General features: G+C 42.5%; 1 protein-coding gene across 1 annotated transcript in view; it reads right to left on the bottom strand.

Moving 5' to 3' along the window:
- The window catches only part of adamts17 (ADAM metallopeptidase with thrombospondin type 1 motif, 17), a 174604-nt gene extending 149436 nt beyond the window's left edge, over window positions 1-25168 (bottom strand). The window contains exons 1-2 of the mRNA XM_072381119.1: window positions 24988-25168; window positions 6668-7029 (exon numbers count right to left, since the gene is read on the bottom strand). Coding sequence (XP_072237220.1) covers window positions 6668-7029; window positions 24988-25045 — 420 coding nt within the window. The 5' untranslated portion in view covers window positions 25046-25168. The remainder of the gene's footprint in view (window positions 1-6667; window positions 7030-24987) is intronic.
- Window positions 25169-25626: the final 458 nt, after the last annotated feature.

The following is a 25626-nucleotide window of genomic DNA, read 5'->3' as shown; positions in this document are numbered from 1 at the left end:
TGTTTCTGGAGTTCAAAGGCTGCTGGTCTCCACAAAGACTGTGAGGAGGTAGAGTCAGGAAGCCAGCTAGGCTCTGAAGGGCTGCTTTGACACCACAGACTGGGTGAATCTGCTCTTCAACTGGACCCCCTGATGGACCATGAACTGGAGAGACCCCAAGGTAAGGTTACAGGCCCAAATGCTTCAGTCCCAGAGTCCTGAATTCCTGTGCTGCCCAGCTGTCTACCACCCTGCAACACATCTTCAACCTGAGCCTGTTGCGGGAAAGAGTATTGTTGCTTTGAAAAGCATTCTGTTTAGTTTCGATACCAAAGAAAGCCACCCCATCTGGCCTCAATGCCTTCAGACCAGTTGACCCTGTATCGCATGTCATGAAAGTTCTGCAGACACTGGCTCTGGCTCACCTTGGACCACAGGTGAGACCTTCTCTGGACCCTCTTCACTTTGCCTACTAGGCTCATGTTGGTGTGGATGATGCTCTCATCTACCTTCTGCAAAGCACTCATTCTCACCTGGATGGTAGAGTGACACTGTGAGGATAGTTTTTTAATCCTCCAGTGCCTTCAATACCATACAACCCATTCTGTTGAGTGAAAAGCTGCTCAGGATGGTGTCAGCACATCTACTGTTTCCTGGGTTGCTGATTATATGTTAGACAGGCCTTAGTTTATTTGGCTGGGGAGGACACTACTTATGTGGTGGTTAGTAACATAGGTGCACCACAGGGGGCTGTCCTGTCTCCATTCCTTTTAACTCTGTACACCTCAAACTTTAAGTCAAATTCTGAGTCATGTCACCTGCAAAAGTTATCCCCTGCAGTGGTGGAGTGTATCAGAGATGGACTGGAGCCAGAGTACAGAGAAATGGTGGATAGCTTTGTTGAGTGGTCCTGCAGAAATCATCTGCTTCTCAATGTTACCAAGGTCAAGGAGATGGTGATTGAAACAGATCTCGGACCAAGTCCATTAACATCATCGGTAAGGAGGGTGAAGCTGTGGTGCGCAACAGGCACTTAGGTGTGCATCTGCGCTCAAAACTTTCAATGTAAAATGCTGGAGATCTTCCACCAGCCTCTGATATTGAGTGCCATCTACTGTGCTGTGGTCTGCTGGGTGAGCAGCATCAGTGCCAGAGATGCCAACAGGTTAAATGAACTGATTCAAAAGGCTGACAAAATCACAGGACAGAATCAGAATCTTTATTGTCATTGTGACAATGAGGCATTGCACAATGAAATCAAAGGGGCAAGTTCCCAGTGCATACAAAATATAGAAAATATGAAAGTAAGATAAATAGATGACAAAAAGATAAATTAAAAACTATAAGAACCTAAACTAACAACACAAACATATAATGCATGTGTCCTTAATTGTGTAAACATATTGGTTGACAATCCTGGTAAAGATTCCAGCCAACTGGTTTGCGCAGTCCTTCAGCACACATCCTGAGATGCCATTGGGTCCAGCTGCTTTTTGTGGGTTGACAGCCTGTAGTTTGTGATGTGCTGGATGCTCCACCACACCTGCCTGCTGTTCTTGCTGTTCAGGTGGTCCTAGATCTTCCTCCTGTAGTCCGATTTGGCCTCTCAGAAGACCCTCTTCAGGTTGGCATGGGCTGTGGTGTAGAAGGCCCTGTCACCGGACCTGAAGTCCCTCTCCTTTAGCAACCTTTGGATCTCCCTGGTCATCCAGGAATTATGGTTGAGGTAGACTTTGATGTTTTTGAATAACAGTTTCCCAACATCACCTCTAAGTATCGCTAAAGAATCAACAGCTGAAGAAAAGTGCGTACGTCAGCCCTGAAGTTGGCGTGAGGCACCGCACATTTCCACGATCATTTCGCTTTTGATACATCTGATCGTTGACGTGAAAGAGCGTACGCCACTTTTTTGTACATGAGGCCCCAAGACTTTCAACCCCCGTGCCCAACCCCCTACTCCTGTATGAGCGAGAGGCAAATCGCTGGAACCTGCAGGTGCTAGCATCCACTTCCCCAACTTCTGCTTCTCTGGATCTGGCACCCATCAAGATGGGTCTGGTGAATGCCAAATCCATAACGAACAAAACTTTTATCCCGAAGGACTTCACATCTCAGGGATTGGACTTCTCAGTGTGACGGACACAGGGATGTCTCTTGGTGAGTCCTATGGCTGCTCTTACTTTAATACCCAAACATTTTGACTTTAAGCAGCTGTCCCCTCAGGCTGCTTTCTCCAGCTTTGAACTGAGCTTCTTCGAGCTGGGCCACTCTCCTCCGCTGCTGTGCGTGGTGGTTTACTCTCCACCAAAGTATAGCAAAGATGTTTTTAGGGACTTTTCTGATTTCTTGGGTGAAATTACGCTTAAAAATGAAAAAGTTGTAATTGTTGTGGATTTCAATAGTCATTGAGTGGACGCTTTTGACCTCACTCAGTTGATAAACAACTCTACCCATGAACGTACACACACACTCGACCTTGTTTTATCTTATGGTTTACCTATCTGTAACTTTGAAATCAGTGATGTGGTGTTTTTAGACTACGTTTTATTTGATTTTATTCCTGTCTATCAACTTGCTAAACCCTGTGCTCCTGCTCGGTACTGCCATGTTTTTAACCCTTCCACCGTTGCTCAGTTTCCCACTGTTTTTAGTCATGTAGACTCTCGGCCCATTATGTCTTCCAGCATTGAAGGGCTTTATCTATATTTTAATTCTGGGGCCTCAATTAAAAATGAGGTGAACAAAGCCCAGATCGGACCCGTGGCATTAGACAAGAGTGTAGAAGAAATTAGCAAAAGTGGAAAAAGGACTAATTACATGTTTCTTTTGAGATGATGAGAGAAAGCTGGTGCTGTTATCAAAGAGCTGTGAAAACTGCTAGAGCAAAATATTTCTCCGACGTCACCACTGATAACTCATATCCCCCGTATTCTTAATGCTCTTGAAGCTGTCCCTCTGGAAGCTTCCAGAGAACTTTGTGATACATTTCTTAATTTCTTCTTGGACAAGGTTGTTAACACAAGGGTCTGTATTTCACTTCCCTCCCATGACCCGTCCATCTTGGTCCCCTGCTCTGCTGTGTTCGATCAATTTGAGCCTGTCTCCCTTTCCTGTTTCCTGTTACCAGTATGAAGCCATCAGGCTCCCCCTGTGATGGTGCTCCTTCACAACTTCTTAAGGTTTTTCCTGCCATTGATCCCTTTATGCTTTCTATTATTAACAGTAGTTTGGCCTATAGTGTGGTGCCAAGCAACTTTAAACATGTGGTACAACTTCTACTGAAGAAATTTGGCCTAGATCCTTCTGTTTTGTCTAATTTTAGGCCCATCTTGGAAAATAAATTGCTCCCTTCTGGATGAACATATAATTTTGGACGTATTCCAGTTTCAGATAAAGGTACCCCACAGCACTGAATCTGCTCTTTTAAGGGCTTTTAATTATATATTTTAGTGACATATTCTAGGGACTGTTTGCTACTTGGATTTAGCAGCTGCTTTTGTGGACCATTACATTCTCATCTCCTGGCTGGAACGATGTGTGGGCATCATTGGCTCTGCAAAGGTGCCTACCTCTGACAGGAGTTTCTGTATCAAGATTCATGATTTTACCTCTGCCTCGGCTGCCCTCCTCTGGGTACTCAGACACAACACTCCATTCTTAGACCTCTCCTCTTTTCTATCTACTTGCTGTCGTTTGGTGCGATTTTCAGAAAGCATGGTATCTCGTTTCATATACATGCAGATGTCAAGTCTATCTTCCTTTCCTGTTCCGTTCAGCCTCTCCTTGAATGTCTCAGTGACATCAGGGGATAGATAGCACTGAATTTTCTTAATTTCAATGAAAAAAGACTGAGGTTATGCTGTATTTAAACAGCAGTGGCCCCAGTTGCACTCCCTCCATTGACCTGTCCTCCCTGGCCCCACATGAAAAATTCCAACTTCACTAATTTAGGTGTGAAATGGACCCCAGCCTAAAACTTGACTCATAAATCACTGCTGTGGTTAAATCGTGTTTTTTTTCAGCTGAGGCTGCTGTCCTTTCAATCAAGGCCCTCCTGTCTAGATGCCACCTAGAGACTCATTCTCGTATTACCTCATGCCTGGATTAATGTATCTCTTCACTGGCTTCCTTTCCATTTAAGAATCCATTTTAAAATGATTTTATTTGTTTTCAAGTCTTGCAAAGGTCTTACCCCTTTTTATTCTTCTGAGCTGCTTCACCCTCAGATGCCATCATGTGCTCTCTGATCAGCTGACATGCTTTTAACAGTACCTAAAAGATTTTATAAACCAAGAGGAGACATAGGTTTCTCAGCTGCAGCTCCCAAAATGTGGAACGAGCTGCCACTGCAGGTCAGACGCCTTCTCCAGCTATTTTCAAAACTCGTTTAAAAACGCACTTTTACTCCCTGGCCATCGACCCAGTGTGAGTTGTTGTCTGATCTTAATCTTATTTTTTGTACTCATGTACTATTTTATTCTAAATATTTATATTTCCAATGGGTTCATTTGATTTAATTCAATTTTGTTTGGGGGTTTAGTTTGGGGGTCACAGCCATAGTGCTCCGATTACCACTGGTACCAATGTTGCTTTCACAATTTACATCTTTTCAACTTCCTCCTTCAGCCTTTGGTATTTCTTAAGCTTCTATTATTCCTTCCTTTTGATGTTGCAGTCACTTGGAATTGCAAGATCTATCACTACTGGAGTCCCACAACCATTAAGGCAACCATGATGAGGCTACAAGGAGGTCAATCTACTAAGAGTAAGGCAGGTCCTGAAGCATCAGCTGAATGAGAAGAACAATGCCATAAACAAGTATGTCCTGCCGTGTACCAGACACCCTCATAGTATAATTACCTGGCCAAAAGAGTGGATAGAAGCCACTGATATCAGAACAAGAAAGCTCCTCAAAATGCATGGAGGGTTTCACCCCAAGTCCAGCATCCTGAGACTGTACACTAAGTGGAAGGGGGTAAGCTGGGGGCAAGTGAGCATTAGAACCACTATCCAAAACAATACAACAAAAATCCAATTGAAAGATGGCCCCCAATGATGACCTGCTACGTGACTGTCTCAGGCATCTGACACCCAGTGAGAAAGAGAAAGAAGAGGAGGAACCATTATGGAAGGATAATCCCTTGCATGACATGTATGACAGACAGATTGAAGTTTGACGAAGTTCCATAGGCTTTAAAGTGCTCAATAATAGTGAATACATTTATAATGCATGAGTACAGACCACTAATTGAGGACTAGGAGCAGTGCATTTTCACGCTAGATATTCCACTTTCAGCTTGAAAACAGGCAAAGTTGTGTACCATAGTGCCCTCTTCTGGCCTTTTGGTAGAATACCTCCAAAACTTTAAAGATAAGCAATGTAATTTTCTTTCACTTTGCCCATGTTTTTTGGTGCTCAGTGTGCCACTGAGTGACTCAATTACAATTTAAATCGTGTAGATGATAGAAACACTAATGTGTTCTGTTATTTCACAAATTTACAAAAATCATGATGCCTAAGTTATGTAGTCACCCTGTGAACCATATGTCTATCTTTGAACATGGAACCTCATTAAGAGGACAGAATACTGGAATTTTTTTTATGTTTCATGTACTCTCAATTGTAAGATGCTGAAAAGAACACCATAAAAAGCCACCAAGTGGAAACTGAGTTATAATGTGCAATAAAATCATTTAGTTTTCCCCTCTCATTTCCTCTCAATCACCCTTTTCTTGTACATGTCTATATGTGGATTATTTCTACGAGTCATTGTAAATGTCTTGTCATGTAAATGCCCTGATCAAGCCCTTATTTCTTTCTGTTTCCTTCCAAGCAGCCAGACTTTCTTGTAATCTTTAAAGTGTACATATCAATAGCTCTCCAGCTTTCTGAAGGTCTTTCAGAGATTTTCTTTGGACATTTTCAGTTTTTTTTTTCCACACATTTTCAGCCCAGTCCTTGTACCTGAGCATTTTTTTTGTTTTTTTGTTTAAGCCACTACTCTAGAACACTAACATACATTTTTATAACACCACACTAATGTTCGGTGCATTTTACCCAATATAATATACCCCCCCAAAATAATACTTCTCATCAAAATGTATTAAAATACAACAATACATGGTAAATGACAGTGCTCTTCTTTTATTTCCAGCTACTCAACACCTCATAAAACACAAAAGCTATCAGCGGGAACCAAGAGAAAGGCTCTAAAATTAGTGAAAAATTAACTGTTAAGGAGATTCCTAAAAAAGTACATATATAAAATGCATCTGGTAACTTTTATTTGGGTCCACCCATTCTTGGGACGTGTGCATCGTATGGGTGACGTCGTTACGTGACGATGTTAGTGTTCTAGGGTTTACACTGACCAAAGATTCCTTCAAGCAAAAAAAAGGGACCTAACTCAAGGAATGAACAGGTGTTGTCTACACAACACAAATGGGGGGTTTTATTTTCTACTTTGTTTGAAAAATGTTCAGTTATTAAATAAAATTGCTTTGTGTCATATCTGTATTTTTTCTTTTTTACTAATTAAAAAAGCTGGATGAGCATAACTCAAGTGGGGTGATTCCAACATTTCTTCTTATCTTCATTATCTTAAAATGGATTAATCTGAGCTCTGCTGCTTGATTTATATAACATCACATATTATCAGCAAGTCAAAATTTTTTTAGATAGAATTACCAAACCGCCACAGGTGCTCAGTGAAGCCGAAGAGTCCGTATGGTTGACGATGAAGCCGGAGTAAAAGCAAAGCTGGTTTGTGGATAAGTGGTTGACAACTACTCTTTGGTCTTTGAGCCTCTCCTCCACAACAAAGTCACTCGCGAGAATTGAATGGTCCTGTGTTAGATTTAGATACAGGTTGTTTCCAAAGGCAGGCAGGAACACAATGATGTTTTGTGGCTCAGGATGAACTTCTCTCTGCACATCCATGGACCAGTGACCATGATGCTTTAGGGTGTGGACAGTATGAACAGACAGGTGAGCCTTCTGCCTGGACAGCAGCTGGGGAACCACTTCATCTGTCTCCAATTCAGCCAGGGCTGTGGGTAAAGACAGATTCAATCAGACACATTTACATTTAGTCATTTATTAGACACTTTTATTTAAAGCAATAGAAACAACCATAGCCAAAATAGCCAGCTATCCTAATTCAGTGAACTTACTTTTGTACTCCACGTTTCTTAAAGTTACACTCAACTTTCCAGTAAGCTTTTATGTAATATTTTTAAATTGGATTCTGAAACTGATGCGTTTGGAACTTCGCACTGCAGGTTTGGTTGCAGAGGATAATATATATCTATATATATATCTTAATATCATGTGAGACATGCTCAGAAGATGAGATAAACACTTTCTGTGTTCAACTGGAGAAAATTGTTAGCCATTCATGCTTTAATACAGTTGACACAATCAACAAGTTCTGACACTTTTGAAACATTTTGAGAATGAAAAAACATCTGCTTTGACTGTCCTCTGAAGCCGAGGCAGACAGAGCGAGGCTTCAGAGGACAGTCAAAGCAGCACAGAGCATAGCTGGCTGCCCTCTGCCCTCCCTGATGGACATCCACTCCACCCGGTGCCTCAGCAGAGCTCACCAAGGACAGGTCACATCCTGGTTCTCTGCTGTTTGAGCTGTTGCCGTCTGGTAGGCGCTACAGATGCTTACAAGCAAGGACAAACCGTTTCTTTCCTAAAGCCATTAACACCCTGAACGCTCACATGTAAATAATATGTACAGTTACATGAAAACTGCTGCTACTGTTCTCCTTGGACACTGTGTGCAATACTTTTTAAATACTTTTATATTTTTTATTCTTATTTTACTATTTTGCAAATCTGCACTTTTTATTTACGTTTTGTTTTTCCTTTAATTGTTTTGAACTGAGCACAGGAGAAGCTCTCCAATTTCGTTGTACATTGTATAATGACAATAAAGGGCATTCATTCATTCATTCATTCATTCATTCATTCATTCATTCATTCATTCATTCTACTGAGTGTCCACATAATGTAATAGGACCAGGGCAGGAATTCCACGAGGGCCATGGCTATTGGGCCCTCGCAATTTGGCTTTGTGCCCTTTTGATGACATTCATCATCAGGCGTGGGTTTGATTCGACGTGGCATGAACCACTCAGACGATTCGGACGGTATAATGACAGTTCAACACCAATCTATCACGGCCCAAGGAGACTTAATGCACCCCCAACCCCATCCCTGCCCTATTGTGTCCGCGATGCTGTGACGTTTAACTGAAGAGAGGGAAAAAGTCACCAGGATTGAGGTAAGACAGTGTGAGAAATGAGCGAACCAATAAGGTAGAAATTTCAACATCTATATAATAAGTTAGTTAACGTTAAATTGCTTGTAACGTTATATCACGACAACGTTGACCCAGTTTTAACGTGCCAACCATAGCCTGTAGCATTAACATCAACAAACGCTTGCGAATATGCTGTCTAGTTTTCCCTTTGTCGAGCTGCTGGTTCCCACCGTAATGTGCATATTTTATGGTAAATGGACTTGTACTTGTAAAGATTTCTAGTCTAACTGACCACTCAAACTACATGCTGCATTCACCCCACGTCACCAGCAAGTCTTAAGATGCACATAACTACGTGCTTTCTAAGCATTCACACACATTCATACCCCCAATGATACACTGGGGGGGCAACGTGGGGTTCAGTGTCTTGCCCAAGGACGCTTCGATATGTAGCCCAGGGAAGCAGCCAGAGTCAAACCACCGACCTTCCGATTGGTGGGCGACTGCTCTTCCTCCTGAGCTACAGCCGCCCTTTTATGTATTTATGATCTTGGTGTTGCTACTTGGGTAAGTTACAGTTTGTTGATGTGTGCTGGCTGTTCATAGTAGAGAGAACAAGTCTCAAATCAATTAGTAGTCCCAATTGAGCAGCACCAGATTGGGTGGCCATGCTGCTTTCCCTGGGCGCAGCCTCCTCAGCTCTCTGCTCACCTGCTCCTTGGTAATAGTGAAGCGGAGGGGGGTTGAAATGTCTGTTGTGGTGGGGGGGGGGGTTGAACTGTTCATGGGTGTGGCGGGTGGGGCTACTCTGCCACCTGAGGTGATGATGGACGTGATGGGGGTGTGAAGGGTGTGAAGTGGGCAGTCACTGGCTGTGGGAGCTGGAGTATCAAACCTGTTAAAAAACAGGTTTAACTGGTTTGCCCTCTCAGCATCCCCCTCATCTGTGCTGCTGCCCTTCTTCCTGCAGCCTGTGATGGTTTTCATGCCATCCCAGACCTCCCTCATGTTGTTCCGCTGCAGCTTCTGTTCCACCTTCCTTCTGTATTCCTCCTTTGCCTCTCTCAGCCGGACCCTGAGTTCGCTTCAGCTGTTCTCTGTCACCATCCTTAAATACCCTCTTCTTCCTGTTAAGGATGTCCTTAACATCACTGGTGATCCAGGGCTTGTTGTTAGGGAAGCAGCGTATAAAAATAAGGAGGAAGAATAAGGAGGCCTTAAAGGCTTGGTTGTCTCATGGGTCACCTGAAACAGCTAACATGTGCCAAGTGACTTGACTAGTGCCAAGCTGAAAGTGGAATATCTAGCGTGAAAACGTTGGTGGTTCCTGAAATCAAAACTCAGGCGTGGGCCATGGAGAAGTACTTCCAGTTGTCAGTCCCAGGTTATGCTTGGCCTGGGTGAAGAATTGATGACCCAAACTTAGGATATTGTCAGGCAGTGGAAGGAGCACTTTGACAATCTTCTCAATCTGGCAAGCATGTCCTCCATTAAGAAGGCAGAATCTGAGGACTTGGGGGAAGAAGTCACCAGGGTGGTTAAAAAGCGAAGTGGACAAGATTTACCCTGAGATGCTAAAGGCTTTGGACATGGTGGAGCTGTTGTGGCAAACACGTCTCTTTATTGTCACATGAAAGTCGAGGATAACGCCTTTGGGGTGGCAGTTCCCATGTTTTTTTAAAGAAACGGGGGTGTGTTCCAACAGGAAGCTCGCACTACTCAGCCTCCCTGGTAAAGTCTACTCCAGGGTGTTGGAGAGGAGGTGCCGACTGACTGTTGGACCTCAAGTTCAGGAGGAGCAGTGTGGTTTTCACCCAGGTAGTAGAACAGTGGAGCAGATCTTTACCTTCACAGAGTTACTGAGGGGGTATGGGAGTTCCAGTTTGCATGTGTTTTATGGACTTGGAGAAGGCTTACAACCATGTCCCCCCAAGGGATTCTGTGGAAAGGTGCTGCGGGAGTATGGGGTACCAGAGTCGCTTTTGCAAGCTATTTGTTCTCTATATAACCAAACCAAGAACTGTGTCTACATTCTTGGCACAAAGTCTAACTCATCTACAGTGATTGTTTGACTTCGTCAAGGCTGCCCCTTGTCATCGATCCTATTTGTGATTTTCGTGAAGAGAATTTCAAGACATAGTCGGGGAGAGAAGGGCATCTGGTTTGATAACCTCAGGGTCTCATCTCTGCTATTTGCAGATGATGTGGTTCTGTTGGCTTCTTCAAGCCAAGACCTTCAGTGTACACTTGACCAGGTTGCAGTTGATTGTGAAGTGGTTGAGATGAGAGTCCGCTCTTCCACGTCTGAGTTCATGTTTATCAATCGGAAAAAGGTGGAGAGCTCCCTACAGGTCGGGAGTCCCTGCCTCAGTTGGAGAAGTTCAAGTATGTTGGTATCTTGCTCATGAGTGATGGAAAGTTCCAGCGAGAGATAAACAGATGGGATTTGTCAGCAGTAATGAGGGTGCTATGCCTATCCGTTGTCGGGAAGAGGGAACTGAGCCGAAAGGCAAAGCTTTCAATTTACTGTTCCATCTTTGTTCCATTTTTGTTCCAACCCTTACCTAAGATCGTGGATACACGTGGCTGAAATGGGTTCCCCACTGCAGCCTGACTTCCTCTGTGAGCTGATAAAAGTTGAATTTGCAGGTTCAAGAAGTGAAACATGTTCCTTGTTCCTTTTCCAGGTTTCAGTCACAAAGAAGAAATCTAGCCTCTTTGACTGGATTATGCCGTTCAACTGGCTTGAACGGAAGGCAAGTTTTGCAAAACTGTCAATCTATGAAAACTACAATCTATGAACGTCCATAGACTATCTGATGAGTAAAATAGTCTAGTGATTGTATGGTCAAAAAGAAATGCCATGGCTGACAAATAGAAAAATAAGCAGCAAAACAAACAGGACAAAGCAAAGCGGGCAGCGGCAAAAATAAATAAATAGCTCCTTTTAAAGCTCTTAGCAAAAATCGGTAGGTAGTAGACAATGTTGATTTTGCAGAGAACATACTTGCCTCAATAAGTGTAATACTATAGGACTATGACTATATGTGAGTAAGAAGTGCTGTATGAGTGAGTGTGTGTGTGTGTGTGTGTGTGAATGGGTGGTCATTGGAAGTGAAAAAGTACTTTGTGGTCAAGTTGATGAAAAGCGCAATATAAATACAGTCAATTTACCATTCAAAAGTTGAAATCATTACATCATGAGAGTCACAACGCTACAGTAGAGGAAAGGTCATCAGTAGTGTGAGCTGTATTGCAGTAGGGAACTTATTTCCAGTATTCATCAAAAGCAGTCATTGTGTATGGTTATGGCTGAGGGTAGGAACAGAACTGCCGCTCTCAGAATATGCATCACGCACCGCATGTAGGACACCAAGTGCCTGTGGGGGCTACAAAGTCCCTTTCTAACGATTAATGGCAGAGGTTTCAATAGTTTCAACATACCATTGACACTGTTCGCAGATGGTTTCATTGGAACTTCGATTCTATTTCCTCCATAAGCACCATCTGATGGAGAAAAAATGCTGTGGCTGCCTGTCCAATTCTGCTGTGGGTCTCCGCGGTCAATGCTACTTTAAGTTCTTGGACTAATGAACTGAGGTACTTCAACTCTTGGACCTGCTCATTCTGTACTACATCGAGGTGGACAGTGGCCTACGTTCCATCCGCTGTAAGACTCTGTGTTGATCTTCAATCAGTATGACATTGCAGTCTGGGCAATGTCATATAAGATGTCCGTGGCCTCGGTTATTATCGCTTACAAAGATGGCGTTGCCATCAGCAAACATGAGGTCGGTCACAAAGTCGTCAAGACCAAACTGTACTCCTCGTTGACCGTCCATTACCTTGTACATGCTTTTGATAACAATATGGAACAGGAGCAGAGATCCCATGTCTCCTTGGTGGACGCCGGTTTGAATGTTGAACCCCTTGCACAACTCATTCTTGATTTTGTGGCGTAGTATAAGGGCCCAAATTAAGACTATTGAGCACCCGGCGGTGGTTACATACTTGTCGCAGAAAGCTATATCCATTCCAAAGTCAGGTACTTAACTGAGCAACTGGTGGCAAAGGAGAAAGCAAGTACTTATTCTACCTGGGAGGTATTTCTGATGTTGAACAACTAGCTTCTCTTGGCTGGTGACCCACTTGATTGGATACTTCCTCTGCTGTCTATCAGCAAGGAAATTCTGGTGTTAGCATTGGAGAGGCTAAAGACTAGCATACCTACATTTGTGACCTACTTGATTAGACACTGCATTGGCTGGCTATAAGTTTAGATTTGCATTTGCATTTGCATTTGCATTGAGAGGCTGGCAACTATTATACCAAAGCCTACTGAATCGTCTATTGTTCTGGGTACTAGCATACTAGACGCACGTTTTCTTTCATAAGTACTGGTTGACATGCGATACAATGCTGCCACACACTGTTGACTTGGTTGTTACTGCAGTCTCTGGGTTCCAGTCGTAAACTACAGATCAACTGCTCCAGTCTCTTTTGCAAAAGTCCTATTTGACTTCACTGAGATTTCTTGATAAGCATAAACTAAAATAATAAGACTCATTCTAAAGTCTAAAACTAATTCTTTCATTTTAGAGTGTTTCTTATAGTTACCAAAAAAAGCAAGAAAGCCAGAGCTAACGGGTGGCCTATTGTTCCCCTTCTTTGCTAGTGCATATTTTAACTTACTCTTATATCTGTTATATTTAGGGCCCGAGCTATAAGCTGCGAAGGCCCTATTGTATTCGCTATTATTATTTTTCCGCAATTTTCGCACTTTTCGGTGATTTCCCGTGTGCCAAAACTCACCAATTTTGCCAGGCCTGTTAGGCCTGGTGGCCTATATGTTTTAGTGGAGTTGCGTCCATGGCAAAATGGCCCTGTAGCGCCCCCTACAAATTTTCTAAAAACCCGTGCTGTTGGGGTTGGTTTTGCGAAGGCGGACGAAATTCGGTACACGCCTTCGTCATGCCCAGGCGCACAAAAAATTCTCTTGGCGTCATGGTGTCAGGTCCACAGGAAGTCGGCCATTTTGAGTGGAAGATGGAAATAGGTGCCTTTTTGCCTGTTTCCACACCTCGCATATCATCAAACTCCTCCTACACATTTCATGGTAACGGCTTCAAACTTGGTTAGATTACTCTTCAGCCATGGGGGATTAAAGGTTTGAAGAATCTTTTCCAGAGTCTGAGGGTGTGGCTGTGGCAGACCCTCAATCTTTGAGCACTCGCTACTGTTCGCTGCAAAACACAAAGTCACTTAACTAACTTATGTATACATTGTCCGATCGTCACCAAACTTCATAGGCTTGCCTGGGATTCTGCCCTAACTGCGTAAATACTCGCATACTGAAACTCACCTATCGTGCCACCTGCTGGTGGTTGGAAACGTTACTTTGTTCCCACACCTCGCATATGATCGAACTCCTCCTACAGATGTAATGGTAACAGCTTCAAACTTGGCCAGGTTACTGTGACATACATGTCACCTGGCATCCATCGTCTACCCCGATGTGCGCATGTGGTTTACAGATATGTATATTTACACTAACTGATCATGTCTGAAAAAAATGCAGTATGCAGCAGGCCTCATTTTAGTCCTTCTTTGTACCTATGCAGGCTGCTCTCACCCACAGTTCATATGAAAACGTACGAATGGTTATGCACAGATTTTCGTGCATAATCCTATGTATATCCATCAACACGAGCCTGAAGTGAGGGCTGATGTGCCTTTTATTCACAGAGGAAATAAAACATTTTAATATAGTTTTGACATTAAAATACATTGTTGAAAGCGAAAATTTTACTTTTTATTTTTACAATCTTCCTTCAGGGAATGTATGCAAGCTTTAGTTTTAAGTTATTAACCTGTAAAGTTTATTTTGTTTCTAACGCTGCTATGGTGGTTACTAAGGACGCTACTATCACTGTAGCTTCCGCAAACGTCACGTTAATCACCATAGGCTGCTTTTTTGTTTGTTTTAATTAGCTTTTTTTCTGGGTTCGCTGCTGAAACACGCTATAAAGGAAATACACGCAGGCAACAGAGAAAAAAGTTTGTTTTGGATGAACAACAGTGCATCCTGAAAGATCACTGCCCACTGACATCTTTTACATCGAATCAGAGCGCCGAGGCCAATGGAGAGAGCCGGAATAATTCTATTTACTATTTACGAAATAATTTTATTTACTATTTCATTTCTATTTATAGAAGGATGTATTCACTGACAGCTAATATACAACCAAATAAAATAAAGGTAGGTTTTATTTGTCATTCTTATGCGTTGCATAAAAACGAAACTGTGTTTCACACATCCACCGTTTGGAGATCAGTGCAGTTAATTTCAACAATAAATAAGGAAACATGGATAAATAAATCAAAACTGATAAAAATGGTCAGGGATAAAAGAGAATAAAAATGATCATTAAATAGGTGCTCTAACAAATAAACAGCTACAGACGCCACACACTCGTAGCAGTTCTGTTTTGAGCTAAATTAACACAGTTTGGACAGAGTGGAGCGAATAAAATGAGACCCAGGCTAGCTGAATTTACTGCAAGATCGAAATGTTAAGAATCACTGTAAGTGTACGGAAATCCCTTCATCATCTTCACATCATTGCTAATAAACAACATTTGTAAAACTATGTACGCAAAAGTTAAAACTGTATATCCAGATATGTATTGGCACTACAATATACTGAAGTCTTGGTCATCCAGGACCAGCCTGTCATGACGTCAACATTTGGAACACATGTGGCCATTTGAGGTAGCAGAGCTACCGTGCACAACAAAAACAAACACAATGACAGCAAACAAAATGAATGTGAATGTGTGGCCAAATCTGGCCCGTGTCCAAACTTCCACCAGCCCGAAGCATCCTGTCATAAAATCAATAATATGTGGCCCGCCAGCACAGTTTCCCACAGCAAACAACACACACATACGAAAAAGCAATTTTATATTTCACCATAGGCCGCCAGTAGACCTGTGGCTGCACTCTCATAACTAGCTGCCCTTGAAAAACAGAATCGTCCTGTATTTAGAAACAAAAGCTGCAGTAAAATGGCAACTGGTACAAAAAAGAGGAAAGTTGACAACGAGGGCCGCCGTTTCAAGGACAAGTGGACATCGGAGTACTTTTTCACTGACATTCGAAACAACTGTGTCTGCCTAATTTGCCAAGAGGCTGTGGCTGTTTTCAAATAATTTAATATTAAGAGGCACTACCAGACGAAAAATGCTAACTACGACAAGCTAACCGCGAATGAATGCATTGAAAAACTGAAGCAACTGGAAGCTGCTTTGATAGCACAGCAGAGTTTTTTCACAAGAGCCCGTGAATCAAATGAAAATTGTACAAAGGCCAGTTACGAGGTGGCAATGCTTATTGCCAAGCACTGCAAACCTTTCACTGAGGGTGAATTTATTAAAGACTGCGTGATGCAAATGGTGGAGAAAATATGTCCTAAGAAAAAGCAAGACTTTAACAAAGTTAGCCTGGGTCGTAGCACTGTGGAACGGAGGATTGAAGAAATTTCATCTGATATCAAGAGACAGTTAGAGGCAAAAGGAGAGGAGTTTGTCTTTTTTTCGTTAGCCTGCGACGAAAGCACAGATGCGTCTGACACCGCTCAGTTACTGATTTTTTTTGAGAGGAGTGGACAATGAAATGAACGTGAGTGAAGAGCTTCTTGACCTTCAGAGCCTTAAGGACCAAAGGAGAGGAATGGATTTGTTCGCTTCTGTTTGTTCCACAGTAGATGACATGAAACTACAATGGAATAAAATCACTGGGATTATTACGGACGGCGCACCTGCCATGGTTGGTGAGCAAAGTGGGCTATCAATGCTAGTCTGCAAAAAAGTCAGCGAAGAAGGAGGCAACTCTATAAAACTCCTCTGTATTATTCACCAACAAGTTCTGTTATGAAACCCGTGATGAAGGCAATTAATTATATTCGCTCCAGAGCCCTGTGCCGCCACCAGTGTCAGCAGTTTCTCCTCGACATCCACGCTGAATATGGAGATGTTGTGTATCACAATGACATAAGATGGCTCAGTCGGGGGTCTGCACTGCAGCGATTCTACTCCTTCAGAAAGGAGATCGGACAGTTCCTGGCACAAAAGGGACAACCGATGCCGGAAATCTCTGATCCTGTTTGGTTGGCTGATTTTGGATTTTTGGTTGACATAACATGACATCTGAACGCACTGAACACAAGCCTTCAGGGGCAAAATGCGATGGTAAGCCAACTGTATTCCTACATTAAAGCTTTTGGGACAAAGCTGCTACTTTTCCAAAGGCACCTGACACAAACGCAGCCCGATACCGCACATTTCCCATCACTGCAGGAAATGATGACCACTTTTCCAGAGAACAATTTTTGTGCGCAAATGAGGAGGTATGCAGACATTTCATCTCTGAATGAGGCGTTTCAGTGGCATTTCAGCGATTTTGCAGTTATTGAAAAGGAGATCACACTTTTTTGTGTGACGTGGAGTGTCGCAGTCACTACCAACAACTGCCTCTCTGCAGCTTTTACCGCCAGCTGGACAAAGACAGGTTCCGAGAGATTCGGACATTTGCGAAGAAAATGCTGAGCTTGTTTGACAAGACATACTTGTGCGAGAAGACGTTTTCAGTTATGAACAAGAACCGCGTGAGGACAAGACTAAGTGACTCTCACCTGCGTGACATCTTGCGCATCGAAACCACTGCTTTCTATCCAGACCTGGCCTGTTTACTGCAGTCGAAACACCAATAACACCCTTCTCATTAATGCTGGTGATTTTTTTTATTCTGAGGAGAATAAACTCCAAAGTCTATGTGAATTGCTTTTTTGTGACGACCAGACCACAGTTTTTTCACATTTCTGCTATCTGAATTGACTGTACTATTTTTCAAAATGCACTGGGATGTGATTTGTTAAAACAAAATCAATACATCTAATAAATATTTCAGTCAACTTTCATAAAATCGTTCATTTGTATTTAATTGATTATTATTTTAACCTTTAACTATCCTGGTAATGCAATTGACAACAGTTTCTCATTTGCAATATCGTCCTATTTGCAGACAGCAAAGTGATATAGTTACATATTTACATGTTAATTTACAATGATATTTTCAAGGAATGTCAGGCCAAATGGTCGACCCCCATACATTTTCATCTGACCGAATCTGGCCCTCTTTGCAAAAAGTTTGGACACCCCTGATCTAGAGACTCCGATTATAATTGATTGTTTGAGAAACAAATTCATTGTCATAGTCTGTGGCCCCTCTGAAATAACCTTGGCCACTCTCTGGCCACCACTCCGCCACTGGCAGGGGCACATTAAGGACAATATGATGGTGTGCTTGTGCTAGTGGGGTAGTCTTGGTGACATTTCAACAGAAATTAGCCACTGTTTGTCCCACACAATAAACACAAGTTGCTTTTTTTTTTTGCTCTGTTCTCTGCTAGCTTCCCTCTGTTCTCCGCTAGCTTCTCTCTGTTCTCTGCTAGCTTCCTTCTGTTCTCTGCTAGCTTCAGTCTGTTCTCTGCTAGCTTCCTTCTGTTCTCTGCTAGCTTCAGTCTGTTCTCTGGTAGCTTCCCTCTGTTCTCTGCTAGCTTCTCTCTGTTCTCTGCTAGCTTCCTTCTGTTCTCGGCTAGCTTCAGTCTGTTCTCTGCTAGCGTCCTTTTGTTCTCTGCTAGCGTCCTTTTGTTCTCTGCTAGCTTCTCTCTGTTCTCTGCTAGCGTCCTTCTGTTCTCTGCTAGCGTCCTTCTGTTCTCTGCTAGTGTCCTTCTGTTCTCTGCTAGCGTCCTTCTGTTCTCTGCTAGCGTCCTTCTGTTCTCTGCTAGCTTCCCTCTGTTCTCTGCTAGTGTCCTTTTGTTCTCTGCTAGCTTCCTTCTGTTCTCCGCTAGCTTCCCTCTGTTCTCTGCTAGCTTCCCTCTGTTCTCTGCTAGCTTCTCTCTGTTCTCTGCTAGCTTCTCTCTGTTCTCCGCTAGCTTCTCTCTGTTCTCCGCTAGCTTCCCTCTGTTCTCCGCTAGCTTCTCTCTGTTCTCTGCTAGCTTCCTTCTGTTCTCTGCTAGCTTAATTCTGTTCTCCGCTAGCTTCCTTCTGTTCTCTTCTAGCTTCCTTCTGTTCTCTTCTAGCTTCCTTCTGTTCTCTGCTAGAGTCCTTCTCAGCTATCAAGCCGACTGATTTCCATTAAAATGCTAACGTGAAATGTTCCCTTGTGTTTGTTCCGCTCAGTAGACTTGATATGTGAACTGGCTGCTTTCTGTTTTTTGATCATTATTTTTTTTAATGGCCTCAAACTTTAGATTTTGATTTTGCTCCTCATCTTGCTACACAGAGGATGACCTGGTATCAGAGTCAATTGCTAAGATGGCTGCTGATCGACAAGCCTGGAGGAGTTGTGTGGTCGACTGCAATGCAATGATGATGATGATGCTCATCATTATTTTCTCCGCTTTCCTCCATCACACCATCAAATCAAGCTTGCTACAAATGCAGAACATTTCCATGTTGTGTGACAGTATAAACTGTTTGAGTGAAACAGGGCGACAACTGAGCTTAAAGCATTTCCTTGTTATTCAAGTTACTCGAGGAATCATTTCAGCCCAACAGTGTTCCTTACAAAACTTTGGAATCAATAAAAAATGTTAGTACAAACTTGCCCATAATAGATCCAGAATGTTGCTATGGGTCTCGTTTACCTTCATTTCTTTGACAAATCCTGCAGTAAAGTATGACCGTATATTGAAATGATCAGTCTTTCAGGCTATAGTTAGTTTTTTCTGGTACTTGCAGACACTTCTTTTGTATTTCAGGAAAACTTAAACTTTTAAGATGATATTCAATTTTAACAAACTGCCGTTCCAATCGGAGCTATTTTTAAACAGTTCAACCTGGGAGTCTGCTTCAGTTGTGTCAACTCAAACTCTATTCATGTTCCATATTTCTAAGCATTGTGTGTTTATATTTGTGCCTTAGAGCACACAGGCTGTGAATCACTCAGATTAACTTTTGATTTCACTGTTTTCTTCTGATAGTCAGAGTTATCTGTGCTCATTTATTCTTGAGCTTGCTCGACCAGGGCAGCACAGCATGCCTTTTCCCCATCTGACTAAGGCTGCATAAATGGTGTTTGAATGTAACACTGGCAAACAGTAAAAGCTATTCCTGTAATAGAAAATTAAAATGAAAAGATTAACCTAACTACTGTGGGTATTAAACCTAAGATCACTGATACAGAAAAGCTTAAATAAAACCCAATCATAAATGGTTAAAATATTCAGGATTCTTTCAGAATTACAAAGAATCAAGATTCAAGAAGCTTTATTTATCCAAGGGAAATTGCTGAAAACTCCCTACTGGGGCTGTTTTGTGGGTTTAAATACCTCCCCCAAAACTCTGATGAGCCCTTGGTAACTCAAGATGAAAAGGTGGGAGCAGAGGAAAGGTCACCTTCAATAACTTGAATCCTTGAAAAGTTGCTGCAGCCCAAATGCAGCCAATCAGTGCTGTTACATGAGCGCCATCGGATCGGATTAATGGCTAAATTACAATAAGACTGACTTATTCAGCTCATGTAACAAGCTTAATCTGACAAGAAATCCAATTGGATCGGGTTACTCGTGATCGGATTAAGACCCTGGGATAAATTGATCCAAACGTGCACTGAACGTGCACGTAGACGACAGTGGATCGGATCGAGCGTTCTGCACATGCTCCAGATTTGTTCCCAGGATCGTCACCCGGAAGTCAAGCGTTCGGAAGGAGACGATATTACTGTTGCTGTCGCCACCGTCAGAAAGAAACAAACAACGCGATGGAGAATGCGCCGTTGCTCATCTCGCTCTGCGTTCTCCATCTTTCTGAATGCCTGAGTTTGTTGTTGTTGGCGGTGAAGACGTCAACAGGAAGTGGCTCTATTAGCGATAGCTGAAATGGGTACAGCGCCACCTATCGTACCGGGGTATGACATGATTTGTGCCAGTGATTCCATTCATTCACCGCCATATATCCAAGGATAATTACCCTCAGATAAGGAGCAGAACCCAACTATAGCCGTAATCCAGCTAATCTCACCATGTGGACCCTCTGACTGTGAGCAGAAAGGTTAGAGGTCAAAAATCAAGACTTTGGTGTGTCAAAGACCACACTGAAAATGACAAACTCAAAATCTGAAAGGTAAAACATACAACATTCAATAACATCGTCTCCACTTGTTTCAACAGCAGAGGGTTGCTTAAGCATCTCAAAGATACAGACCCATCTGTGCTAATGGACTGCATATCCATGAGCATGAACTATGAGTCAGTGAGCATGTTTACCAGAAGTAAACTCAATCTCAACTCAAACTCAATGGAAAACATTTGCTCTGCTCACTCTGTCAAATACTTCTGAACTAAACATCAGTTGCACACTCACACATTCTAACTGTTCATCCAAACAGACACATACAAAGAAGGAAGTTGTGTGATGTGAGCGAGTCGCTGCAGCTTCACAACACTCTGACAACACCTCCACTGAGGGGATGAGGACTGAAGACTTTATGTATGGTCATTAACTCGTGTTTCTCTCTCTGGCCTGGTGTTACGCTGCTTGTTGTCCCCTCTTTCCTGTCCTCTCAGCCCCAGCTGGTCCAGGCATATGGACCCTTCCTGGTTCTGGTTCTGATGGAGGTTTCTTCCTGGTTCTGGTTCTGATGGAGGTTTCTTCCCTGTTCTGGTTCTGATGGAGGTTTCTTCCCTGTTCTGGTTCTGATGGAGGTTTCTTCCTGGTTCTGGTTCTGATGGAGGTTTCTTCCCTGTTCTGGTTCTGATGGAGGTTTCTTCCCTGTTCTGGTTCTGATGGAGGTTTCTTCCTGGTTCTGGTTCTGATGGAGGTTTCTTCCTGTTAAAGGGAGTCGTTTCTCTCCACAGTCGCATCGTGCAGCTCAGGACGGGTGATTGGACCGTAGAGAAGTTTCAGTGTAATCTGTTGGTTTCCTGTATGAATTGGACTAATTTGGAATTTAATTAATTTGATTGGATTAGAATTATAGTAGAATGAATTGGATTCTAATTGGCCTGAATTGGACTGAGTCTTCAAAGGGCCTTGAGTTGACACTGTTATGATTTTGCACTATAGAAATAAAACTGAATTGAACTGAATGTAGCGAAGTCCTAAGTTGGGTCATACTACATACAATCCAGTGGATCAACACCACAAGGATGCATTCATCCTGAAGTGTTGTGGACTTTCATTTAGAAAACTTGAATATTCAACATGTCATGTCAAGCTGGTACTTGCCTGAATATCCTGATTCAGCTGCATCGTCATTGTTACTATTTCCATGACAACACTGTCCTGCTCAAATAAGTGATAATTACATCATAAAATGTTTACTACATTAGTCTCTTGAAAATGTTATATAGACTAGTGAAAACTTTGTAACGCGGTAGTACTGACAGAAAAACATTCTAAAATACATCAACAGATGATTTTATATTGAGTATGAAGTCTACTGTGCCACGAGTGAAAATATGCATAACCAAACCAGCAAAGCAGAAAGGCTGAAGAGAAGAGAACCTCAGCCTCCTGAGTAAGAAAAACATGAATATTAACAAATGTTGCAGCCATCAGTGTATTCATGGAACTAACAACCTTAATATTTCTATGAATTCATTTTCAGTTTCTTTCTGGGAAAAGTGGGGGGGTAAATGATTTCTTTGAGTGAAACTTTTAACAGAAACCTCAGCTGATCATGCTGGAGCTATAGCTGCCTGAGTGGGGTCTGCATCACAGGTGCTGCACAAGGTGTTCACTGCACCAAGGTTTAGAAGCTGTCAAAATTTAATTCAAATATGATGAATATGCTTATATGCCCAAACTGGAGGAGAGTCGGAAAAGTGTCAAACTGGGAGCCACAAGGAATTCTTCTGCAGATGACACCTTCAAGTGGCACCACGTGTGCACAGATTTACATGCTTTGGGAGGAAAATAAGTCCCATTTATCTTATTAAAATGACATGTTGATTTGTTTGCTGCTTTTTGCTAGTGAAGCCTTGAAGATTAAAACAGTGGGAACCTCTGCTTCTAGCTACATGTTAAGGATAAAACCCTCCTAATGTCTCCAGAGTATTACCCCTAATTATCTCCAAAAGTCTTTTTGAAACTTATTTCACAATGTAAATAATATTGTGAAAGGTGTGCAGTTCTGAGAGATGCTGGCCACCACCCGCCCTTAGAACCAGACCAGTTTGGGTTAGAACCAGACCAGACAGTGGACAAACATCAGAGGCAGGCCATGAAGACATTGCTTTCATTATGGCTTCCTTGTTAGTTGCCATATCTTTGTTCTTTGGCTCTATAGACTAAATGTTCCTGGTTTCTCAGTCTGATGTTTGAAATGTCCAAGTTTGGCTCACGCATTTGTCAGACTAATAACAGTAATCTACATTACAGATTCCTGCCAGCTGTTAAAAGAACTATGTGTTACAGCTACAAGCTTTATGTTGGATGATGTATTTCAATCAATGCAAGTAGGATTTAAACTGATGTGCTGTCACTGTGACCAGATGTGATTGTCTATAATCTCCAATATCCGACTGCAGTGAACGTAGCGCAAGATAACGGCAAGAGACTGATTTGTTTGGAAAAGTGAGTGGTGAGAAGGAAAGACACGGGAGGAAAGAGGTAAAAACTGATTAACTATCTATCAAAAATGAAATTATGATGAAAGCACAGTGCTAGTGCAGTTGAGTTTCTGATTTTGAGAAGATAAAAATCAGGTTGAAGGATGTTATTTCGCTAACTATACATGTAATGTTAGCTTGGTCTGACGTTGGTTCTGTGTAAAGTAGGCTACAAATGCTAGTGTTCACTCAACGTCTATCCAGGAAAACATTGTCCAGTTACTTTGAATCATCTTACAGAAATGAAGAGGAAAGGTAGCATATGCACTTTTTTTTCTCACTAGTAGAAATGATGAGGAGAAGAGGTGGAAGGAGAGAGAGAAGACCCAGACGAGGTGGTGGAGGCGTAGGGTGGTGCACCAAAGGAACTCCAACAGCGAAGTGACACACGTTGGGCCTTAGGCACATAGCATGTTGCAATGTTATGGACAGGTTGCCTGCAATAGGACAGGTGCTTAAAGAGATGGCATCTGGGAGCCATCCACAGAGAGCTGGAGAAGCAAGAGCTGGATCTCTGGTTCTGTTCGGGAAGTTTTTATCAGACATGCTCCAGTCTAAAACTGTTGAACTTATTGAAGCACTTAAAGAGACACTGGTCCAGTACCGTAGTCAAGCCTCTTTTGAGGAAATGTGGAGTGAAACACTCACTCAGTGAAAACCAAAGAGGCCAAGAGAGACAACAAAGGTGCTTCAGGTGCTGTCAGCCACTCCACCGTGGAACAGCACGACTCAGCAAACACACGTGTTGTGCCCACTATCCAGTTCTGGATAACACGATTGGAAAATAGGAAGAAGATTTTCTAACACAATGCAGGATGTCCAGGCACTGAATCCGTCAACTCCAACTTTTTTGAGAGAGGAGGCTGTTCTGTTATTGGCTGAAGCTTATGATTGAAATACTGAGGATCTCAGACGTGAGTTACATCAGACGAGGAGAGTATTACACAGAAATAAGGGGGAAATGGAGTCCAACCACTCTAATGGAGTTCACTCAGTTTTTTAGGAGTTGTTCAGGTTGTGTAAAATAGCAGGTGTTCTATCTGTGAGCAGTGCATCCTGTGAACAAAGTTTTTCATCTCTCCGGCTCATAAAGACTTATTTGCAGTCTGCTATGACAGAAAAGAGACTATTGAGTTTGGCTGTACTCAGCATTGAATCAAAAGCACAAAAGCGTTTTGCTGAGGAACATGGAAATCGCCACATTCACCTGGTGAGCCTTTACAAAGCTGTTAAAATGATGACCTCAGCAGAATCTGACTAAATGTATTTTTATGTGACTTCTTTTCAGGTTTGTGGAGACTCTGATGTAACATACCTTTATGTAACTCTGTGAGCCTTTTTACATAATTTGTTGATAAAGCAGCTCAGATTTAAATGCATGAAATGTCCCTTGTTGTTCAATTATTCAAGCTGCTGAGGGGAGACTGTGTCACTGCCAGTGACTCACTTTAATAAACCTTTCCTGTGATACTGCCATACCGACAGTACCATCCATACTTCTATCTCCTATTAAGTCTCCTTGCATAGTGTATACATACTATTTCTCATCAAACTGTGATTAAATTCCAGTTAAATAAAAGTCTGCCATATGTAGCCACTTCCTGCCCCCCTCTCGCCACCCCATAAATATTTTCTAGATCCGCCCCTGCCTATAACATTTATACTTTGTATATACATTCTACTTTAATCTAATCCGACTGTTAGTTTGTCTTAATGAAATCCATGTAGAACTTTACTAACTTTAAAACTAAGTATTTACCTAGGTCATGTTTCAAATTCGACACGTAAAATGTTACTACATAAATCCCCTAAAAGCAAAGGATAGGGTGACCGCGCACCGGCACGAGACGTAGCTAAAACATCGAGCAGCGACGGGAAGTCGAGCCGAAGTTTGCCGGACGGTACCGCGGAGGTACCGTGTGCTAACTGGGCTCATAGCCAAGGCAGTGGTTTGCAAAAATGAGACCACTGACATCCCACCACTGATCTTTTACATCACGAATACTTGCTTAATAGAGGAAAAGGGACCTATATTCAAAGGAAGCAGACTGAAGCACTTACCAGCTAAGCCGATGCAGAGCAGAGAGAGCAGCAGAGGGGGACCGTGGCTGTTCTGCATCACGAAGCAAAGCAGGCTACAATACTGCAGGAGTTGGCTGACTTTGCTGTTCTGTTGTACAATGCAAGAATCCTGCAGAACAATTTCTCCCGAAGTAGGAGAGAAAATGAGGTTTGGTAACCAGACAGGGGAGACTGTGCCAGGACCCGCCTCCACACCCATGACCGGCCTCCAGCCCCGCGTCACACAGGACCGGGACAATTCCACGTGCCAGCACAGCTGTTATTATTCTTTTAGCAAAAAACAGTTCTGTTCTTTTTTATCTTTGTTTTCTTGACTTGAAGAAGGAATAAAAATTAGTTGTACCATCCAGTTGTTCCTTTCATCGGTGAGTGGCCCCTCCTGGCTTCTGACTGCCTCTCTAACCTTTAAATACAGGTTTTTCGATAGAGTTGTGTCTGGATTACATTTATACTGAAGGCTAAAAAGACACACAGGCTAGACTGTTCTTATCTTATTTTGTCTTATTATCACATTTTAATTGGTGGCTATAGTAACCTTTTACAATGGTCATTAATTGATAGAACTGAAATATATCAATAACAAATATTACACCATCACTGAGAGGTTCTTGTTGTCTT

The sequence above is a fragment of the Leuresthes tenuis genome, unplaced genomic scaffold (assembly GCF_036924035.1).
Source record: "Leuresthes tenuis unplaced genomic scaffold, fLeuTen1.0.hap1 SCAF_2, whole genome shotgun sequence".
Lineage (NCBI taxonomy): Eukaryota > Metazoa > Chordata > Actinopteri > Atheriniformes > Atherinopsidae > Leuresthes > Leuresthes tenuis.
The sequence above is the reverse complement of the archived record's forward strand: the minus strand, read 5'-3'. Positions and strand labels throughout refer to the sequence as shown.